Source organism: Gymnoscopelus braueri (assembly GCF_963280865.1).
Source record: "Gymnoscopelus braueri genome assembly, chromosome: 6".
Taxonomy (NCBI): domain Eukaryota; kingdom Metazoa; phylum Chordata; class Actinopteri; order Myctophiformes; family Myctophidae; genus Gymnoscopelus; species Gymnoscopelus braueri.
In genome coordinates, this window is record NC_137607.1 from 24,115,377 (window position 1) to 24,134,778 (window position 19,402).

At 41.8% G+C, this 19,402-nt stretch overlaps 1 protein-coding gene across 2 annotated transcripts in view; it reads left to right on the forward strand.

Moving 5' to 3' along the window:
* The window catches only part of znhit6 (zinc finger HIT-type containing 6), a 50,837-nt gene that overhangs the window by 24,941 nt on the left and 6,494 nt on the right, over positions 1-19,402 (forward strand). For both annotated transcript variants that reach the window (XM_080430729.1, XM_080430730.1), the window contains 3 exons: positions 5,571-5,642; positions 6,023-6,103; positions 9,112-9,192. In XM_080430729.1, the coding sequence (XP_080286855.1) occupies positions 5,571-5,642; positions 6,023-6,103; positions 9,112-9,192 (234 nt within the window). The remainder of the gene's footprint in view (positions 1-5,570; positions 5,643-6,022; positions 6,104-9,111; positions 9,193-19,402) is intronic.

The following is a 19,402-nucleotide window of genomic DNA, read 5'->3' on the forward strand; positions in this document are numbered from 1 at the left end:
TATGCATGGTAAAGACATAATACAAAAAAATAAGTACCACCAATATTATAACAAAATATATTGCAGTATACACCCTCAACAAAGCTTGCATTATGCATAACAAAAAAATAAGAATACACTCGGATCCTTACTGTCCTTAGTGTAATGAGCTGTTGTACTTCAAAGCTAATTAGACTATTGCAAGACAAAGGCTTGGTGTGTAGAAACTTTAACACTCTTGTGACGCGAGACTGGGTGCTTGACCAATCAGTTTATTTATTTTTTGTGTGTGGTTTTATTTTGCCTGCTGGCGCCACCCCGATATTCCCTGAACCATCGGGAGCTGGGACCTTTTGGAGGGTACTGTGGGCCAAGAACCAATGTTGGTAATAGGTTACTGCTGTCAAAAAGAAGGTAGAGTTCCTTAGTTCTTGAAAAAGTGACCTGTGTTTTGGGTAAAGTGCCTGCTGTCCAAGAGGGGCTTATGAAAACAGGAATCATAACTGACATGAGATTTAACCAGGCTGGAACTAGCTGTCTCTATTTAACCAGGCTAAGTGCACATTCTTGTTTTTAAATGGCTTAAACTGAAGGCTTATTTACCTCATACACAAAATTACACATAAGAGCTACTGAGCTTATTTTTTTATTTATTTTTAACTTTTGGCTTCTGTCCTGCTTCACTGGATTAATCAAGGGTTAACTGTCTTGCTCAAGAGTCATGGAGCCATCGTTTTGATGGGGGGAAAAAAAAACTCCTTTTCCACACAAATCTAGAAATCTGGTTTCGTCCTCTTCCATCAGTGGTTCGATGTTGTGATCATTGATACAAGTCTCTCCTTTTTTTATTCCTGACGGTAAATGGCACGTTTCCCAGGTATGCACCCTGACCTTGCCTGAAGTGCTTCCACGCGTCTGTTGGCCAAGCCCTTTTTCCATTGGAAGACATAGTTTCCACTTGCTGTAAAGGCTGAACAATGCCCTCACACCTGGCGTTCCACCCTCCTTTGACTACCCTCCCTCTCCACTTTCACACATATCTACAGAAATGCTTGAGCGGGCGCACTCACACCTTAATATCTGCCAAGATCAAGCATACCATACCCATATAAATTTCTCTTATTGTGGGAGTGGGGGGAGGTGGCCTACACCTGCATAGGGAATCCCGTCTCACCTCTCCACATTTACTCCCAACATTTGCTGCCTACCACATAACACCCCTACTACCCCTCCCTACAACCAACTGGAAACTTAAAACCACCTTTCATTGGATGTTCTGCCAATTCTGTGAATATTTCTCCCCTGTTGAACTCCTCCCCCATACTTTTTTTCATGGCCCCTCCTTCTGTTTTCTTGAAAAAACATGTCTCCTCGTTGTGTAACGCTGCCATCTGGATCCATGCAGCAGCAGCAGCCCCAGAACAAGGCATGCTTTCAAAGGGAAGGTATATGGGGCGGGTTAGAGCAGCTCAGGGTGAGAGTTGATCAACCTTTTCAGAGAGTGTGTGTGTGTGTGTGTGTATTTCAATTCATTCGACAACTGTTTTTCCATTGGCCTGGGTGGTCAGAAAGAGGTCATCCCCTTTGAACATAAAGGATGAGTTGAAGCGGCCATGTCGGCAGCCATAGGTGATTCTTACTAGGGGTGCAAGTGATTCTTACTAGGGGTGCAACATTCTATCGATCTAATCGATTTGATCGATTAAAAAAAAAACATTTTAATAAAATAATAAAACGTTCCCCATTAAGTTCACGTTGTGATTTGAGCTATTTTTGCGTGACACCATTGTACTTGGACTTAAGTGGTTAATCAGACTAATTGATTGTATCTGCCAGGCCGAAGGCGTGGCCGAGACTATGTTTTTGCCCCGGTCCATCCGTGTGTCAGTCCGTCCGCGTGTGTGTCCGTCTGTGAGCAGCTAATCTCCTGTACCGTTGGACCGATCGGCATGAAACTGCACAAATATTCCTTGGAGGTCAAGTAAAAACCTCTGAGGAAGCTAGTGCATGCACATCCATGGCCCAGGTGCAAGACAAGCAAAAGTATCACAAAAGATAATGTCTGCACACTAGTGATCCTGAAAAAGCTCCCCTGTATTTTATTGCGTCGTCAACGTTTCGATCAATTCAGATCTTCATCAGTCATCATACTGTATATATGTACTGATGAAGGTCTGAATTGATCGAAACGTTGATGACGCAACAAAATACAGCAGAGCTTGTTCAGCATCACTAGTGTGCAGACTCCATTATCCTTTGTCAAGTTAAAACCTCTGCCCCACATTTCTCACATAGGCCTGTTACAGCGCCACCCAGGAGGACGATTTTTGATATTACTCCTACAGATTTTGTCCAAACATCCCGCACATTGGTACACATTATCTCTATGGGCATGTGATTAAGACATATCTCTCAGATTTTTCATATTCCATCCTGATTGGCTAAGATTGGCTTTCAAAGTTGGCAGGAATGGCCCGTTTTGAACAAAATGCCTCAAATCATGCACGCACCGTCCGATTGCCGTGAAATTTTGCACACACATTCCCACTAGGCCAAGGAAGAAATTCCACCCCTCCAATTGGCCTCATGGTGGCGCTATAACCGGCAGATTCAGGTTTTGCCTATAACTCTTGAACCATAGGTCAATAACCTACCCAGGGGTTGACACTAACGCCTGCCCGACTGCCCGGGGCAGGTAAATAAAACTTGCGGGCAGGTGGAGTTAGCTTTCAGCCTGCCCTAACGGGCAAGTGCACGTTTGAGTGGCAGTGGAGACGCAACCATCTTTAGTTCTGTCTAAACACATGAACGTGGCCAGAGCACTCTGCCCCCCCCCATCCACACTTTGGATGTGTTACACACTTTGTGTAACACACACACACACACACACACACACACACACACACACACACACACACACACACATACACTTTACATGCACTGGCTCTAGAGCCCAACCGATACATCGGCCATTATTTCACTGATGTGGCCCGATGTTTTTTTATCATCATTAATTTCCCCAACACTTGTCTTTTAGAATGTTGGAACTGCCATTTTACTAGAACTAACCAGTAGAGGTATAACACAAGTGAACTGCTTAGCAGCCATCTCATGGATTGTCAATGCCAGCGCATCTGTGCAGATCAAACGGTAGGCTAAACAACCCGACGTTACCTCACGGCTCTGACGGACAAGAAATAAATATAATCCTTTAAAAACAGCCATGTTCTGTTCCTTTTTTAAACAACAATCCAAAGAGGAAGGTTTCAGCAGCTAGAATCATGACAGTTTGACATTGTTTGAGCAGTTTTTGGTGCGCAAAACTAGTTGCAAGCTCCCTCGTTATGTTAATTGTGTGCACCCGCTGTGCTGCTGTGCTTGGTGCGCAGATCCCTGCCAGGCCAGGTTGAAATTCATAGGCAGACAATTGGAATGAAATCTGCTAAAACTGACTGATATACTGATACAGAACCATATATAGGCTATATAACGTGTCGGGTGGAAACCTTGTATGTCCTTAAAAAAAGAACAAAAATTAAAATAGTGAAAATAGCTGATCTACAAGTTCACAATGCATTGTATCTCGACACGTTGGGAGCTTGTAGATCTGCTATTTTACTCTTATAGTGCTACACTCTTGAATGATTTAGTAGGGCATTTATGAACAAACATATTTTTCCATATTACAAAACCATTGAAATATGGAACTACAAGGTTTTTGCCCGACAACGACAAACAGAGCACTGTTGGCCTATAATGTGCCGTTTTCACTGTTGCTACAAAAACATAAAATAACAAGTGTTAACCCATAGTCATATTCATAGCTATTTAGATATTTGGCATCAATATTGGGGTATGAAACTTTTTATCGTGCAGCCCCATAATTCACAAGTAGAAAGTATAAAATGTGTTGAATTGAACGGTAATTCTAATTTTACCATCATTTTATAAAGGACGATTTACTTTTCGGGCAAGTGGGCAAGACCTGTGGGCAAGTAGAACATGACCTGCACTTGCCCGACGGGCAAGTGCCTCTGAGACCTTAGTGTCAACCCCTGCCTACCTGGCCTGGTGGAGACCTGTGCACAAAGGAGCAAATTTTTCTAGTTTAGCAATGAAATGGTTTTCCTTTGCAACGATTAGTCAAAATTTTAGACTAATCGTTAGGAAGGGATTTGCATTGACCCTGTGGGCATAATAGGACGGCACGCACCAATTAGATGTTTTTTGCATTGATTCATTGATCTAAAACATGTTTCTTGATTATCCTACTATAAATGCATTAAGTGTCCGTCCGTCTGTAGTTCACGTATCTTGAGAACCTTGAAAACGAGCGCTCCTTTTTCCCTGTAACATATATATATATTTGCATTGCAAACAAATTGATGTACACCATTACTTCAACTGTAATTTAATTAATTATGGAACTAAACTATTATAACAGTATGTTGTGCTACTGTATGGTGAGATGCAAAAGATTATTTTACAATTTTAAAATAAAATCCCAAAATATGGCTATAACATTCATTAATTCTATGAGTAGTACGCCCTAATAACCAGGTCTATAATATATGCCTTGGCAAAGAGATTATGGGGACTTTATGAGGGCATGTTTCATCTTTATTCCACTCCACCCAATATATAGCAGTAAATTTGGTCATGTCATAATGAGAGATGGCCTTAGTGTTTACAGTGTGTTTCAGCCCACAGTGTGTGAGACACCAATGCTATAAAGAACATATGCAGCATTTGAATGGTGTCATCAGTGTTTGTACCAATAGATTTACGTATGTGTGGCCCATGCAGTAGATTTCAACAGAGATCATACATTTCCGTTCTCTCAAATTGATCGGTATGACTAACCAGGCTGCAGCTGTCCTACTGATATTGAGTGCCTGCAGTATTGATCACCACCAACAGTTTCCATGTCAAGGGAGGGGGGATCAACAACTTAAACCCTATATACTTCAGTTAATTCCAGGGGTCTATATTATGACCAGCGAAAATAGCCGATCTACAAGCTCACAACGAGTTGTGTTGCGAGGCGTTGTGAGCTTGTAGATGTGCAAATATTTTACTATTCATGTGGTTAAGGAAAAAGTGGCAATTTCTGCACTATTGTTATCCTAGCCTCGCACAGTTACCATTGAGGGGCTGCATGTTTTGTTGTAGAGCCCACCCAGCAACCGACAGTCCATCCAAGTGTTTTAATACTTAATGCCCCAGAAGCACCCGAGAATAACTCATCATTATGTTATACGCACCAGCTGCTGTCCTCCTAGCACTAAATGTTCATTTTGTTGTCTCCAGGGCAACTCCGATTTACTCACTCCACAGAGAGAGAGAGAAATAGAGAGATGGACTCATCTCATAAGCAGCCTAATGTAGGGTCTTGGACACGAAGCCTTGTTCCTTTCCAACAAGGGTATTTGTTTTTATCTGCAGTAGGAAGGCTGGGAGAACACTGGAAGACACTGGTTTCAAAAACATTTTCTAAGCAGACTGTTTGTTTGTTCCTTTTGTCCCATTTTTGGCATTCACCAAACTTTAGTTGTGTATTCAGTCAGTGTCTTCTCCTTTCTGTCTTTTAGGAAACTAAATCAGGTCCTTTGGCACCTAAAGCTCATCTTCCCACAGAGCAACACAGAGTTCAGTGAGAGAAGGTGAGTTGCACAATTTCTTCATGTGTACACTTAAGCCTGATTTTTTTGTGTGTGTGCGTGTGTGGCTGTGCATGTGTGTGGTGTCAGCGTTTTGGTTACTGGTGAAAGCCAACTTGAACTGAAGACTCTTTGGAGCTCCGAAGTTGAGTCATTTCATTGTTCTGGAGAACTCACAGACCCTGCAAAATGGATGTAATTACACCTCGGTGGCGTCCAATCAGCCACTTATCCTCGATAATGGGACAGGATCATGAAACCCACACGTATATTGTTAGCCAGGGATTATAGAAGCAGCACTGGAGCACAATCTAACATCATGTTTGATGTCGTTTTTGACAATAACTCAATTGCTGTCCTCTAACCCTTTGTCTTTCAAATAGGGTACTAGATGACCAAACACCGGAGCAGATCCTAACTCGCTACATTCACCCTACAGAGTCTGATCCTGTCAGACGCCAAAAGTAAATATTTTGTCATTTTTTACTCTTTTGTCAGTTGCATTGATCTTCATCTTTGTTTCTCAACCTTTTGAATTTCAAGGACCCCCTGTCAGTCTACTGTTCCAATCAATAAAGGCAGAAAAATCTTTTATAAAGAAGAGTCCATTTGGTTCCATCTGTATACTCTCAGAGTTAAACACCCATAAGGGTCTATTTGGACCCAACGTTGGCCTGAGAAATGGTGATCTACATGTTGTGGAGAACACCTCCATATCCTGATGTGTTGCTGATGGACAAACATCCAACAGTACAGCATTATGCTTAGGAAAAGTGGGCGGGTCATCCTCAAACTCATACTTTTCTATCTTCTAATAATATTGGGGCCAATAAAATGTTGAACCTGTGATAGTCATTTTACTGTATACTTTCCACTTAGGTTTGAGTACCTTTTCTAATTGATAGAGCTACCCCAGTGTCGTCCTTAGATGATCAAAGCTTATCAAGAATTACATCACACACACACACACACACACACACACACACACACACACACACACACACACACACACACACACACACACACACACACACACACACACACACACACACACTAAAGAGTGACATTTATAAAACGTAAAATCACTGTCACCATCTGTGGTTGGTCCCAAACCTCTGGCCTGACCCCATCCTGATGACACCACACATTTTTTAGAGGTCAAACACAGAGCGGAGTTAGCTAATGAGCAATGTGTAAAGGTCAGTGCTCACATTTGTCCTCTGCTTGATACTTTTTTAATGGCCCTACACGCACTCAACAGGAGGTTTGCCTAGATAAGGGATGGAAATACACTTGCTGTGATTGTTTCTCTCCTTTATTGTTGGCTACTCAGTACTACAGAGTTTAGTTGTGTTGTGTTAAAGCCATAGCTATTGACTGTGGTTGCTGTTAAATTCTGGGCTACATTTGGAAAATTCAGCTTAAGCGTTCCATTCGATGTTGGAAATAGCTTTGAGTCTGTCGCTAAACTCGTGAATTGAACTAAAACATAAAACCACTTAACAATGTGATAATAGACCCAGAAATCAACACCAGTTTAATGTGTGGTTTAGAAACCTTTTAAGTATAAGAACAGAAAGATTTGATTGCTGTTTAGTCCATTGTTTTCCCCTGAAAAGCTCAAAGGAGCAGTTTTACTGTTGGGAACGACAAGCCACTCCACAGGCCCTGTTAAATCATTGGATTCTATGTTCTGAACAAATGAGAAAAGGGAGTGGTGGAAACAAATCTGATGGAATTGCCCAGAATTATTGCTGCAGAAATCCAGATACTGTGATTCATTATTAAATGCACCACACACCGACACCATTTGGACGCAATTACTTTCCGCAATGCCATTGCGTCTGTGATGGCATTACGCTGTGCTAGAAACGATGCATTCCAAAGGGGATCCGCACACTGTCTTGACACTGTGTTTAAGACCTTGATATCAGCACCGCTGCTGTGAATGTGTAACAGATGCCACAAGGGTAGAAACATTTTGGCTCTTTGCATGTCAGATTTATGAACCAGCCTCACCATACTGCTCTGTCAAAACATACTTGTAGCCATGGCTGCAGTACTTTGGTTGTGATGTAGCTGGTCCTACAGCAGGTCCACAGTCCCCTGCACGCTAGGCCACAGGCCCTATAATTGAGTTTGGCAGCAATGAGTGTAATGATTATGCTGCTACTGCAGACTAGCTTTAAATCAGTCTGCAAGTAAATGAGCCCTCTATGACAGGGAATGGATCCAGGCACAAATACAACTTTCAGAATGGTTTAATGTCCACCGGGAATTTCTTAAGGGCTCCTTGCCTCTGTTCAGGCCAAGCTAAAACTATCAGTTTACTATTTTTCTTATAAATTGCATAAATTGATATGTTAAAACGCATTTAAGTTTTCAGAGGAGGTATGCCCAGGGAAAATGTTATTTTATTCCTCCTAGTTGCCTTGCGTGTCTTGTGGGCTTATGCCCTTAAACCAGCAAGGTATTGGATTGAGTCCAAACCCAACGAACGCATTTCTAAATGGAAAACGTTTTAGTTAGTGTCTTTCTTCTCTTTGCAAAAACGTTCTTGCTAAAATTTACATTATGAGTATTGTGCCCTTTCAACAGAAGTGACTTGCTAAATTTAATTCACAATTCACACAATTCATATGTAAACTATACAGATATTTTCCTGCTCATTACTTTGCACATTTACTATATAAGTCTTCGTGTTTGAGCACAAATATGCATTTTGAGAACCCAAATATTTTCGGCGTGCGCGCACGCCATGCACCCTCCCCCACACCTTCAGCTTCTGGCTAGGGGAAACACTGCTAAATGACTTCAAAGATAATAAAGATAAATCATGACATCTCTGGCCTGGCCTGATGCAGAGTAGTGTCTGCTTAGTCTGGACTCAAGTGGGGGTAGTTAACACTGCGTGGCCCATTGGTTCACTGTGTTCACAGAAGCCTCAGGCGTCTGAGACGAGAGATATGACGGCCATGAAGTCTGACTCTGAGCTGTGTGTGTTGGTGCATCATTCATCATTCAGCCTGCACATTTTAGGCTCCCTGTTACTCTACTAGAGTGGATTTCAACCCTTTCCATCTCAAGGTCCATTATTTATTGGGCATTTGAGCCACCGACCACCATTTGTATGAGATTTAGCCTCTCTGACAAAAACTTTATTTTGTTGTAGTTGGATAAGATTTTGTCCACAATTCCATGCTGTATTGATGTTGGTACCATAGAAGAGATAACAGGCAAACGTTGATCAAAATAAAAATCCTTCTACATTCTCCAATTGTGTAGACAATTGTGTAAACAAACATGTAACTCTTGAGAGCGTAAAATTAAACCAAATGGTTTCATTTTACGCTCTCTACAAGCTCAACAAGCTCTTTGACCGACTTACATAATGTAGCTGATGACATAAACGTATCTTCTCTTATTCTATTGGTATTCTGTCTCAGTGTTGAGATTTGACATTGTTTTTCAGATTGAAGATGTATGTGCATGAGCCATTTGATCACGTGAAGGTCTTCATCAAAGCAGAGGGGAGAAGGGCTAATTCTGTGAGGTGAGTTCTACACTTTACTCATCTCATATCATGTCATTTCCCATCTCATATCTAAAGTCCTGGAAATATTCAAGTCGGTGTGTTTGCCTCCTATTAAAGCCCTGTTGTGCTAAGAGAATACAAATTCACAACCCAACCCTGATTTGTTTTTCCCCCTCTCACCTAGAACAAACAAACTAATCTATGAGGCTGGTTATTCTTTTTCAGTATCTCATGATTGTGCATAAAATCATCTATCTATACCAGGGGTTTTCAACTGTTTATGAACCAGGGACCACCACCTTGACTGAGAATCAACCTGGGGACCACGGTTGTGTTGGGAGGGGGGATATGGGCGTGGGGGAAAAAGCTTGAAATTAAATAATTACTGTTAAGGGCTTAATTCAATTTGTTAATTTGAGATGAATTAAATCAAGCCCTTAAAGGAGAGATCCGGACATTTTAAGTGTTATCTCTGATGTGTCGCTAATCACTCACCATCATTGAAATGGACGTTGAGTTATTCCAGAGAGTCCCGTGTCAACCAGCAACGAGATGATGCTGGTTGCTTACTTCTTCCACAGACGCCAGGTTCTGTGGAAGAAGTAAGCAACCAGCGTCGTCTAGTTCTGCACGAACGATAACTCGTGCGCGACTTTCAGTGCATGTTTGAGTATCATGAGACTCCACAATGAGCAGTAGTAGAGAAAAAACTAACTTCGCATCGGTTATAATAGACGAATTTCACTCTTACACGGGCTCCCATTATGCCACGGAGGGGGTCGACAGACTGCAGGACACAGGACTCTCTGAAATAACTCAACGTCCCTTTCAATGATGGTGAGTGATTAGCGACACATCAAAGATAACACTTAAAATGGGCGGATCTCTCCTTTAACAGTCATTATTTAACTGAGATATACTAGAGGTCCTGAGCTCAAAAAAGATTGAGAACCACTGATCTATTCATTTCCCATGGTTGCCGTTATTCTGTTCTCTTAACCTTCCATATTAAACTCATGTTAACTGATTCATTGCAACGTATGTATGAGCAAGGAGACACATGCGATTGAGTATGTGCACATTTCCTAATAATGGTGACTCAACCAGGAAATCCGGTACAGTTTCCCTTGAGATTCTAACTCCCATTTCTGTGGAAGTTACTGGGAAGTCCGACTTCCCAGTAACTGACAACATTGACGCGTCATCATACATGACCAGGTAATTTACTGCAGTGTTTCTCAACTAGTGGACGATAAAAAATAAAATACAAATCTTCACTTTCCTACATTACTAAATGCATGGTCAGGAACCACATAATATCTTATCTTCAAGGACCACCAGTGGTCCACGGACCACCAGTTGAAAACCCGTGATCTATACCATATGAATGCAGACTTCATTTACAATTTAAAATGTGGCATTTAGCTACATTTTGTCTTATCCTGAGCAATTGACACTTGCAAAATCAGAGTAAGCATAATTAAGCATGAACCCTAGTCATCAAATGCCAGGGTAAATAGTCCCCCTATTAAAATGCAAAGAGAAAAATGTAGTGCTTCTTAGAAACTAGAATACCAGGTAAACGACAAACGTAACATCTGTCTAAACAATATGCTAAATTACTTTCTTAACATTATGTGGTCAAGCAAAACAAATGTAAATAACACAATCGTGAACAAATAACCAACATATCTGCATAGTATAACTAGCATCTGTCAAAAAAAGACCTGTGTAAAGACCTTTTTGACCGCAACAGTAGGGCCAGCCCTATTATGCAAATGTCACTGAGTGATAAAGTTAGACGATTGGTCGTCCGGCTGGCTTAAGAACAAACTAGCCAATCACAGTGAAATTATCCCTCCAGGCTATGGGATGCCGGTTGGCCTAACAATGAACGAGCTAATTGCAGTGCAGTCGGGATGTAGTCTATCCTAATAACCAACCTTTTGTTGTCATTTGCAGGGCTCTATAGTGTGACAATGTCACTCACATTTGCCCATAAAAAAGTGAGAAGCTGAAAAATAAAAATAAAATTACGCAGGGTGCAAGATGTTTTGTAATCCTCTATTATCCTCTGTACCCATCGTTTGAAATTAAAAGCCCTCCAGCGTTTCATACACGGTCCAGCCATGTACTAGATTTTGACCTAGATGTGTTCGATGTGACGTCGTCATTTTTTCCCGTTAGGAGAAATGTATGGCATTTAATACAAATACCTAGTCTTTGACAGTGTTCGTTCATGGAAAATGACCAATCATTTCCATTTGGTCTGTTCTTGCAAGCAAACTTGTGAAAAAATGTTTAGTAATCTCGGAGTATCAGAGTCCTGTCATCAGTCAGACATCCTGTATGTGCGACCATTCTGTCCAATCCTTTGGGCTTGCCACTCATGACGACTTTATTCGGCATGTATGAAATCGACTTAATTGGTTTATGAACATGACATCACCAACTTGTAAATTCTTGTGTCCCTACGCAGTGTTGAGGCAGAATTCATGGCTGGGAGGCCTCTATTTCACACCCACCCTGCTTCCTCTGGAGGTGATTCCATGGACGGGAATGTCATTGATCAAGCCAGCAACGCTTTTGTGCTCAATCGTTTGCAGTGCTAGTAAAGGGGTGGGGGCTGTTGTTGATAGCACCCATTTGCCGTGGCTAGTTTTGGGAGGCGTTGGACATCATCCATTTTTACTTAGTCATGGAGTAAATCATGACCCTCAACACTCTCACTCATTGCCCCCTAGGCCAAACAGCATGAAACCTTCCATCACATATTCTTCCATCCCATCCTAAACTACTTTCTCTTACAGTTTATTGTGAGGAAATACAGGAAAATGAGTGTAGAAATGCAAGAGCAAGGATTTGAACTCAGTCATGAATCATCTTAACACCTGGGACATAACTATTTTCCCAGGCTTGAATTGAAACAAATTCCGGCATTAGCTTCTTGCTTCTTTCTTATTAATTGATATTCTCTGATCTGCCACATTAGCAGATGTGTCCAATCCATCCATTCCATACAATCCATCTCTAGTTCCTATCTGTAGGATAACAGTTCTTTTGATGATGTCCCATCCCCCCCATACTTAACCCTTTGGATGTTATCATGTTGAGATATATCATTGCCCTGGTTACTTTTACACGCACATTCAACCTCTCCCAGAGTCCCAGTGCACAGAAAAGAGGCACCGGTGCCCCTCCATGAGGTTACATAACCTTGGGGTCGAGAACAGGCATTGTGAAAGCCAGCTAAAGCCAGGATATTCTCCACATTCTCACCCACTCAATAGTTGACCCAGCATGTGTTCATTCTTCTCCACTGGTGCTGTGCATGGTGCTAGCGTGCGTAACAGGATACAAAGAGAGCAGATCTTTCGTTATTTGCCTGCTCGCTTTTGTCCTGACGGAAGCAACCCAGTGCTAAAGAATGTGAATACATGACGTTTTGATGCTTCAGGTCTGGGAAATATTACCTTTGGCAGGGCCGGGGATCGTCAAATAGGACAACGATGTGTTTTGAATTTAATGAAAAAAAGTTTGCCCATCTATTATGCCTCAACATAATGTCCTGTTTATCATTGTCTTAAGAATGATCTGCTGAGTAAGTGTTGGGCATCATGACAAGCCAATGTTCCTGGCAAAAATGTACAGTATGTGAGAGACGGGGAATAATAGGTAGTGGAATTAATCTGCGTAAATGTTTCCATGTAATCAGTTCAAGACTGATGAGACAACGCCTTTGACATCACCCACAGTAGTGCTACCACAAGACTTCCCAGTGTACAGTTTTGTAGAATGGAGGGGACTCCTCGCTAACCTGGACGCTGTTTGGCAAAACCATCCCAGCACTTTGATCACTTTTGTGGAGGTGGTGGGAGTGGAGCAGTTTAATGACATCACATTGATTTGGCTCTCTGAAAACATTGTGTGCAGACATTTTACTCTGTGCTGCTGTTTTTGTAGAACGATACTGATCCCAAAAAATAATTGCAATTATGTTATAGAATATTGCAATTGTGATTTAACTTTTTTGTCATACATTTTTCAGAACTCAAAAGTGACTTTAGATGTCCCTGTGCAGGATTTACTGGGTGTGATACTGTCTTGTATTGAAATATCTCGTCAGTATTCTACTTGATTCATAGACCAAAGCGTGCGTGCGTGCGTGCGTGCGTGTGTGTGAGCATGATTGCATGGAGCACCTCAAAACCTTCCCCTCTTGATTTTGGTGACCCAATGGCCTTTCCTCTAGTGCCACCATTATGTCGAAATTTCCACTTCAGTGAATTGCCATGCAACACGTTGAGCGTATGCATGCTCCTTGGAGGATGGCCCCTACTGATTTTGGTGGCCCAAATGTAAGGGGCACATTGCCATGAAACTTGCTGAGCACGTTAATCATGAAAATGTATTCATGTGTCACTATTTGAATGATTCCATGAACTATCCTTTTTACCCCTTTTTGTTGCCAGACCCAAGGGGTCGGCCTACATGAGGCTTTGTCGGTCGGTCGGTCTGTCCCTCTTTTCCTGTCCTGTCCCTCTTTTCCTCTGCACACACGTCATTCGAAGTCCGGCCATTCAGATTTCAACCACTAGGGGTCTGGCAGTACCAGGTCTCCTGGTTCCCTTGTTCTCCCCCATTTAGTCGTTATGTCAATTAATTCCTCCAAACACACATTTCTGTGTTGTCACTACTTTTGTGTCCTACTGGCTCACCTGCCAGTGAGGAGTCCCCGCCGGGTAGACGTAGAGCCTCCGTCCTACTCCTCCCGCCCAACACACCCTGCTGGCAGGTGCCGCCCCAGCCCGTAGGAGCATGTGCGGTGACCGATATAACCATCCTCGCCGGCTTACATGCAAATAAAATGACCCTAACAAAGGTTAGCTAAATGTATGCGCACTCCAATCAGTAACATTTCCATCAAACTTGCACCAAACAGTATGTCATTTAACCCTGTGTGTAGTCATTTGTGTTTGTAGTATGTAGTAGCTACAAACAAGTGGCTGCTGGTGTGGCCATCACACAGACATATCGAAATCTCCATATATGGGCAATTGGGCTTAAAAGGGACACAAACAGACAGACGGGTACAACGGGTACTCTGACGATGGGTATTGAATAACCGGATGGGACATGAATTTCCAACTTGCATTGTTCCCAACTGTCACTGAGTAGTACAGTAAATGGCCGAAAGTATTGGACGGTGCTATTCTTGCTATGATTAGTTCTCTTAGAAACTATTAGCTTATACTAGTAGGTAGGTAAGACTAATTTTGTGAATGAATCACTTGGCTGTGTTATTATATTTACTTTTTTTTTGTCAACTTTATTTAAAGTGCAGTGATTACTTTTCAATTTGTATTCGGTTTCAGACATTTTAAATTGTAACACTAACTGCTGTTAATGTAGTAAACTTTTATGTTCTGTAGTAAATGTGGATGCAATGGAAAAGACTGTAACACCAGAGGGGAAAACTTTTGCAGCCTACCCCTGCATGACTAAATGGGATGTTAATCCATCAACAACATTTAATGTGTTTGAATCTTGGTGCTGTAAGAGGGTAGAGAAGGCGGGCAGGGTAGAGAAGGTGTTGCAAAAGGAGAAAATGTGTTCCTGTCAGCAGTACGTGTGAGACATCAGGAAAGTGTTGACTGTGCTAATGAAAGAAATTGTGTAAAGCTATACTACACATACGGGAGTTAAACAATTCCAGAGGTGTGTCTTTTTCTTTCCATAATTATACCCTTCCCCCATTATCTCCCTCCATCCCTCTCTTTTTCTCTGCTCTGTCATATCTATTTATATGGGCTTGTATAACAGGGGCCTCAGTTCAGTATTACATTTTTACGAAGTGTTTATTGTCAACATTATGCTTTCTAAGTAGGACAGAAATATGGTCAAGGTGGAATTACCTCATATTAGATGGGTACAGTTACATAACGGGGCCAGGGCCGAAAACCATAACTCTAATAAGAAGAGAGGCCCCTTCCGAACAAGAGTCACATCCCATTTGCAAGGGTCCCAAGTAAGGTTCAGTGCATCACAAGCACTAGGTGGCCTCCTCCCTGGGAATAAAGCAGTCCTTTTGGTGGAGGGGGGCCCTTCATTTTGGGCCATACGATTAAAATTATGACGTCATGTTTTGCTTTACACAAACAACATTTTACATGTTTGCGTGTGCGCGCGTGTGTGTGAGTGTGAGTGTGTGTTTTAATCCTTTCTTGGGAAGCTACTCGAGCTTCTTCAGTTGTTTTGGCAGATGAAGCCCTAGAGGGACATGCCTTCAGGCTATGCAGGTGTGCAACAGGGATTAGATTTTTCATTACATCAGGTTTTCTTTTTAGCAATACAAAACCGCAAATTATTTATTATATATTTTTTTGTATTTTAATCTTTTTTTTGGCGTTCTGACTAGTGCAGCCATAGCGAGGTCACCTGGGGCCAATAGAGTATAACTCTGTGGGGCCACGTCTAAAAGGATGCGTTTGAAAGAAAACGTACAGCTGAAAGGACAATGAAGGTCATTTGTGTTCAATATTTCTCTTTTTTTGCCTGCTCAATGTCTGCTGGAATTTCAAGAGCGATCAAATAAAGCATCAAATAAAGCATCCCCTGTCCTAAACTAAACTTAGCTGTACAAACAGTCAACATCCTCTTACTGGAAAGTAGGCAGACCATGCATCATCAATAGGACCATTCACACTGCTGCATGTTTGTTTTTGTTATGTTTTTTTAATGTTTATTTGTTTTTTTATTCATTCGACAGCTGATACCCTAGGCCTTGCTCCTCTCTTCATTATGTCACAAAACACTACTTTTAATATTCACAGTAGAATCTGGAGTGTATATTATTAATAGGGCCATTTTTACACACACACGTCCAGATATTATACTTTGTATACCCTTTTATACCAAGATCCTGCAATATTGCAGTAAAGAAGATCTGTTATTATACTAGCTTTGTTTTTTTTTACACAGAACCCAAAAATACGGCATAATGCTGCCCTCTATGTGTGCTTTTATATGGCATGCGGAATCATTACGGAATCGAGAGATGCCATGTATAATGGTTCAATTATACTCAACGTTAAGTAGAGATATGTATGGGGTCTCTCCATTCACACACTGCGTTCGTTCATTTATTCAGTCATTCATTTTTCAATTTAGTTATTATGCCAATTGATTCCCTACACATATTTTGTGTGTCGTCACTGCTGTTGTAACCTACTGACTCACCTGCCAGTGAGGAGCCTCCACCGGGAGGATCTAGAGCCTTCATCCTACACCTCCCGCCCCAGCAAGTATATAGGAGTACCTGCAGTGACAAATACCCCCCCCCCTTCCCTGCCCAGCTTCCCTCCCCCGAACACGGGCCAATTGTGTTTGTATAGACCTAATCTCTCAAGAACAGATTCTGCTCTGCGTTGGAATCTGTCGGGGAGGTAACGTGTACGCACTGACCTACAAGTGGGCGTGCCTTCAGATCAGGAAGCAGGCCGCGCTTTACCCAATCAAATGTAGTGGGCGGTATTCACGTGTCCGTCGATCCTTCCCCACTGGAAACCAACCGAAACTAATTTAACAATAGCGTCCGCGGAGCAGACAAAACCACGGAAAGATATTCACATTTTAACTTGCTCTTTCATCATAGAAACAAGTGGGCTTATAACCAAAACGATCCATGTTCTCTGGGAGAAGTGGTGTTAGTGTTCCGTGTAGAAATATTGTTAGTGGGAATGAAAACATAGTCGCACCACCGGAAGTGAAAGGCTGAAGGTAGACCAAAACCCCGGTTTCCTTGCGCACGGGTGCTCCATTTTGCTCCCCCCAGAGCTAACTGAGATAGTAACAAACAGCAGAGGTCGCTGTTTTTCCTTTTCAGTTGGCTCTGGGTTCCCAGATTGGTATAGACCATACATGGGCAACTGGTGACATGCGGCCCCCACCTTCACTTAATGCGGGCTGCAGGTTAATATCGGAATACTGATATATTAGACAGATTTCAGCTGTTACAATTCCAAACATGCAAACATGACCCACTTTAATTACTTCACTCTATATTAGTAGCTTAACACATTGACCGCCAGAGGTTAATCTCATAATGTACTCACCAGTGCCAACGTTTTATTGTTGTTTTTTGTTTTTTTCAGGTCGCCATAGGCCCCGTTAAAATCCTTTAGATTGCGCGATCCACTGTTTGTAAACAACGGGCACATGTCCTGGTGTCTACTCGTCGAGACCGCGTGTCAAACGGAGCCGCCATGTTTGAGTTCTGATCGTTTATGTTAACATGGGAAATGCGAGGATGAAAAACTACATGTTTACAGGGGCTTTTACAGGGGTTTTTGTGTACGACTTAGAATGGAGACAGACGGGAAACAAAAAACGAGATCGCACTTCCGGTCGACATCGGGTGGTGTTACACTGAAAATGGTCCCCCTAGAAAATTGAAAAAAAAAAAAAAATCGAAAAAAAGGAAAAAGCACCACAGCCCGTAGGCTACGGGATCGGCGCTTAACCGTTGGATTTAACGGCCCGTAGAACTACGGGCCCGGCGGTAAATGTGTTAATGACTAGTATTACAATTCTATTGTCTTTACTCTTTTCTATGTCCAATGTATTCGTATTTAAGTTCATAAATGCATTTGAAATTAAATAAAAATGTAACCTTTCAGGATTCCACTTGAAAAATTGCAAAAAAAATCTGGATTCCAATAAAAAAATTAGCAGATCTACAAGCTGAAAACGGCACACGTTTTCAGCTTGTAGATCGGCTATTTCTGCTACTTTTGTGTGACATAGAATGGCGAAGTACGGCATTAATTTACTGAAAAAGTTAAAATATGGAGATAAGAGGTTTCTGCCCGACAGTATATGCAATGTGGCCCTCTGGAGTGAGTGTGGAAACATAGTGGCCCTCTCATCATCAAAGTTGCCCACCCCTGGTATAGACGCTTGACAAATCCACGGTGGATTCTTACTCACAAACTCTGCGGTGGTGAGCAGGCCGCTGCACCACCCGAGCGTTGTTGCGCAACATTCATGCCATGAACAGACTGTGTAAAAGGCGCTACTGTTTTTCTCAACTCATGTTCTGAATCTCTAAAACCCAATTGTCCCTGTCTCGCCAAATACTGCTTTCTCTCACATATTTGCGGTATACCCTCTCCTTAACGCTGCTAAACCTGTCTACATGCTCTTCCTCAGCATTTTTACGGTGAATGCTTCTATTCAGGCTATTTGCAGTGTATAGCTTATTATAGACATTGTTCATAAAACAGCTGGGTAATTATAACAGCAGGACATATTGCGTAATTGCTAAACGCTACTGCAATAGTCTGGTAATATCTTTAACCTGGATAAATCACTTTCTCACTCTCTCCCACTCTTGCTCTTGCCCCTTTGTGGATGTATTGGACTCGTGCTACTCTAAAGGGGATCTGTCCCGGAAAAAAAACACTTCAACATGTAGGCTGTGCAATGAGCATGACAAGAAAAGCACACATAAACAACAAGCAGTCCATGAAACAAAATCCCAACCACAGTTTTAAAACATGTGACGACTGAAGCCTGATTTGTATTTTATGCGTGCCAGTGTCGTGCACCGGCACATAGCCAATCAACAAGCTCACAACATTTCAAATTGTATCCGTTATTATGGGCGCGCAACACCGTCGTAGCATGAGAACTAGGGGTGTTGGAAAAAATCGATTCGAATACGAATCGCGATTCTACTGTTGGACGATTCAGAATCGATTCTCATTTAAAAAAAAATATATATATATATATATATATTGGGGGGGGGAGGATCTTGGATTTACCTTTGTGTGTTTACATTATTATCAGTCGATAAAACCTTTACAATTATAAAAGCTACATAAATGTACTCTGTTCTCATGCCAGCAGATTGGAGTAGATCCTGAAATCCTATGTTTTGAATCAAGAATCGTTTTGAATCGAGAATCGTTTTTGAATCGAGAATCGTTTGAATCGGAAAAAAAATCTCTTTTGAATCGGAAAAAAACGTTTTTGAATCGAGAATTGTTTGTTTTGAAAAAATCGAAAAAAATCGGAATCGTGACCCCAAGAATCGGAATCGAATCGTGAGATAGCAGAAGATTCACAGCCCTAATGAGAACCCAATGACTGCCATATACATGGACTTGGTCTGGTCATGGACACTCTAAGGGGAGAGACGGCACTAGTAAAATATATATCAGTGATA